Source organism: Lathyrus oleraceus, unplaced genomic scaffold, assembly GCF_024323335.1.
Source record: "Lathyrus oleraceus cultivar Zhongwan6 unplaced genomic scaffold, CAAS_Psat_ZW6_1.0 chrUn1221, whole genome shotgun sequence".
Lineage (NCBI taxonomy): Eukaryota > Viridiplantae > Streptophyta > Magnoliopsida > Fabales > Fabaceae > Lathyrus > Lathyrus oleraceus.
In genome coordinates, this window is record NW_026113611.1 from 1 (window position 1) to 2,437 (window position 2,437).

Genomic DNA, 2,437 nt, shown 5'->3' on the forward strand with positions numbered 1-2,437 from the left:
CTTTTTTGGATAGGATGCATGAGTTCTAGAAATTAAATGATGTTGAAAAATAATACAATAGAAAAAAGTCTAATGCGAAAAGTTCAATAAATTTAAAAAGATGTCATCGATTTTGATGCATTTTAATCGTATGTACTTCTAATTTTGTTGATTCACTATGTTCATTTTTATTCTTATATCTTCATTTTAAGATGTCCAAACATAATCTAAGCGTATAAATAAAGCATTACTTTTGAAAACAAATTAATTGTTGAGTTTCTAGTAAGAGATGAGTCCTCTTCAATTCTGGACAAATTCTACATAAGAGTTTTTAAATGTTGTGAAACTGAAGTTATTAGACTAAGGTTTTGCTTAAATTGATGCAATGAGATGATATGAAGTGATATGAGATGAAATAGAATAAGATTACATTGTTTGAGTTAATTAAAATCAGATCCAGTATAATAAAATTTTATTATTCTATTTTATTTCATTTCATCACTTTTCATTAGCATTGTTTCCCTTAGATATGAGGAATAAAAAATTACATCACTTTCTACTAGTATTGATCACTTTCTACGAGTATTGTTCCCTTTAATATGAGCAGAATGAAAATTTTCATCACTTTCCATCAGTATTGTTTCTCTTTTATATGAGCAGAATCAAAAACTTACTTTGTTTTTATCGCTAATTATTCAAATAATAAAGTAATAAAATTTCTATTTCACTCTATTCTATTTTTGCTAAATTTCAATAACTCTATTTATCTTAAGATATTAAAATATAATCTAAAATAATATAATAAAATTGTATATCTAACGAACTAGAAATTTTTGTCTTAAAAAATCTAGCATCATACTAACAAAAAATTATTAAAATTTATATATGCAGATGGGTGGCTGACCAATTAAATAAAAAAATATTAAAACATAATAATTTTTAGTTTTATGCTATCTTTACAAGTACTCTGGCGGTGAGCAAGTTGTCCATTTACATATGGATAGTACTGCTTATAAAAAAATAAGAATGGATAAAACCATATATAAAACCAATCCAAAATATCCGGATCCATGTCCAGATCCGCTTGGAGTTTCGCTTCACTTCTCTAGGGTTTCTCAAACGCATTATAGAATCTCTCCACTCTCAGATTTCCTCTATAGATTAAAGAAGCATCGGAGAACTAATTCCGTCGCCGGAAACCGAACGCCGTTGCCGGAAACAAAAAACCTGAACCGAAAAAAATGTCAAGCAAGAAGAAACACAAACGAAAACACAGCGACATCGATGAAGACGACGACGTTTTCTACTACCGCTACTGCGCTTCGTCCTCAACCCCCAACACCACCACCGGCACCACATCCAGTAATCAACCCCAATCAAAACCGAACAACAAAGGATCATCAATAGGAGGAACAGGTGAACCCTTAGCACCATCAAAATCGACGCTATACGTTTCTAATCTAGATTACTCCCTAACAAACTCCGATCTCCATACGCTCTTCTCTACTTTCGGCCGCATCGCGCGTGTAACCGTTCTCAAAGACCGTCACACGCGCCTAAGCCGCGGTGTCGCGTTTGTCCAATTCGTTTCTCGTAATGACGCCCAACGCGCCGTGGCGGAGATGAATAAGAAGATTCTCAATGGAAGGACTCTAACTGCTTCTATTGCTGCTGATAATGGACGTGCTCCGGAGTTTATTCGGAAGCGCGTGTACAATACTGAGACTGCTTTGTGTTATGAGTGTGGGGGGCATGGTCATTTGTCGTATGAGTGTCCTAAGAATCAGTTGGGGCCGAGGCCGCGGCCTCAGCCTAAGAAGCCGCGACGGGGATTTAGTGGGCTGAGGGATAGGGATGGGGAGGAGGAAGGTGATGATGAGGAGGAGGAGGGTGGTCAGATTGCTGCGGAGCAGTTTGACGATAATTGGGCTTCTGTTGTGGATGATGAAGCGGGTGAAAGGTTGCTGGGGAGAAACAGAAATGATGATGAGGGTTTGGACAACAACAAGACGAAGAAGAAAGGGAAGAAAGCTGGGTATTTCAGTGATGAGAGTGATCATGATGATGATGATTGATCATGACTATGTAGCATTGACACTTCAGATTGAAGGTGTGTGTTTGGTATTCCGCATTACCGCATTATTCAACTAGTCCTGTGTGTCGTGTCTATATATGTGCCAGTGTTTCATAGATCTAAATGGCAATTTTTTGTTTTTATCAAGATATGGTGTAATTGATGAAATTGTTTATATGTTGTTGGCTTGGTTGGATGTGTTTATGGTTTTGATCACAAGCACATGTTAGTTATTAGTTATTGTGGTAGTAATTAGTGATAGTGGTGGTGAATTGGTGATGAGCATTTTTGTGTATTCCATATTTTCATAGTTAATGAATGATGACAGACGAGTCTCTTATTTATCGGCTTAATTTAGCATTCGGTTTACCTGTAAAACAGAAA

The 2,437-nt window shown here is 36.1% G+C and overlaps 1 protein-coding gene across 1 annotated transcript; it reads left to right on the plus strand.

The window, feature by feature from the left end:
* Positions 1-1,220: 1,220 nt before the first annotated feature.
* On the plus strand, positions 1,221-2,054 carry LOC127115137 (U11/U12 small nuclear ribonucleoprotein 31 kDa protein). The gene has a single exon (XM_051046759.1). It carries the CDS (start codon positions 1,221-1,223, stop codon positions 2,052-2,054), a length of 834 nt encoding a protein of 277 aa, XP_050902716.1.
* The last annotated feature ends 383 nt before the right edge of the window (positions 2,055-2,437 follow it).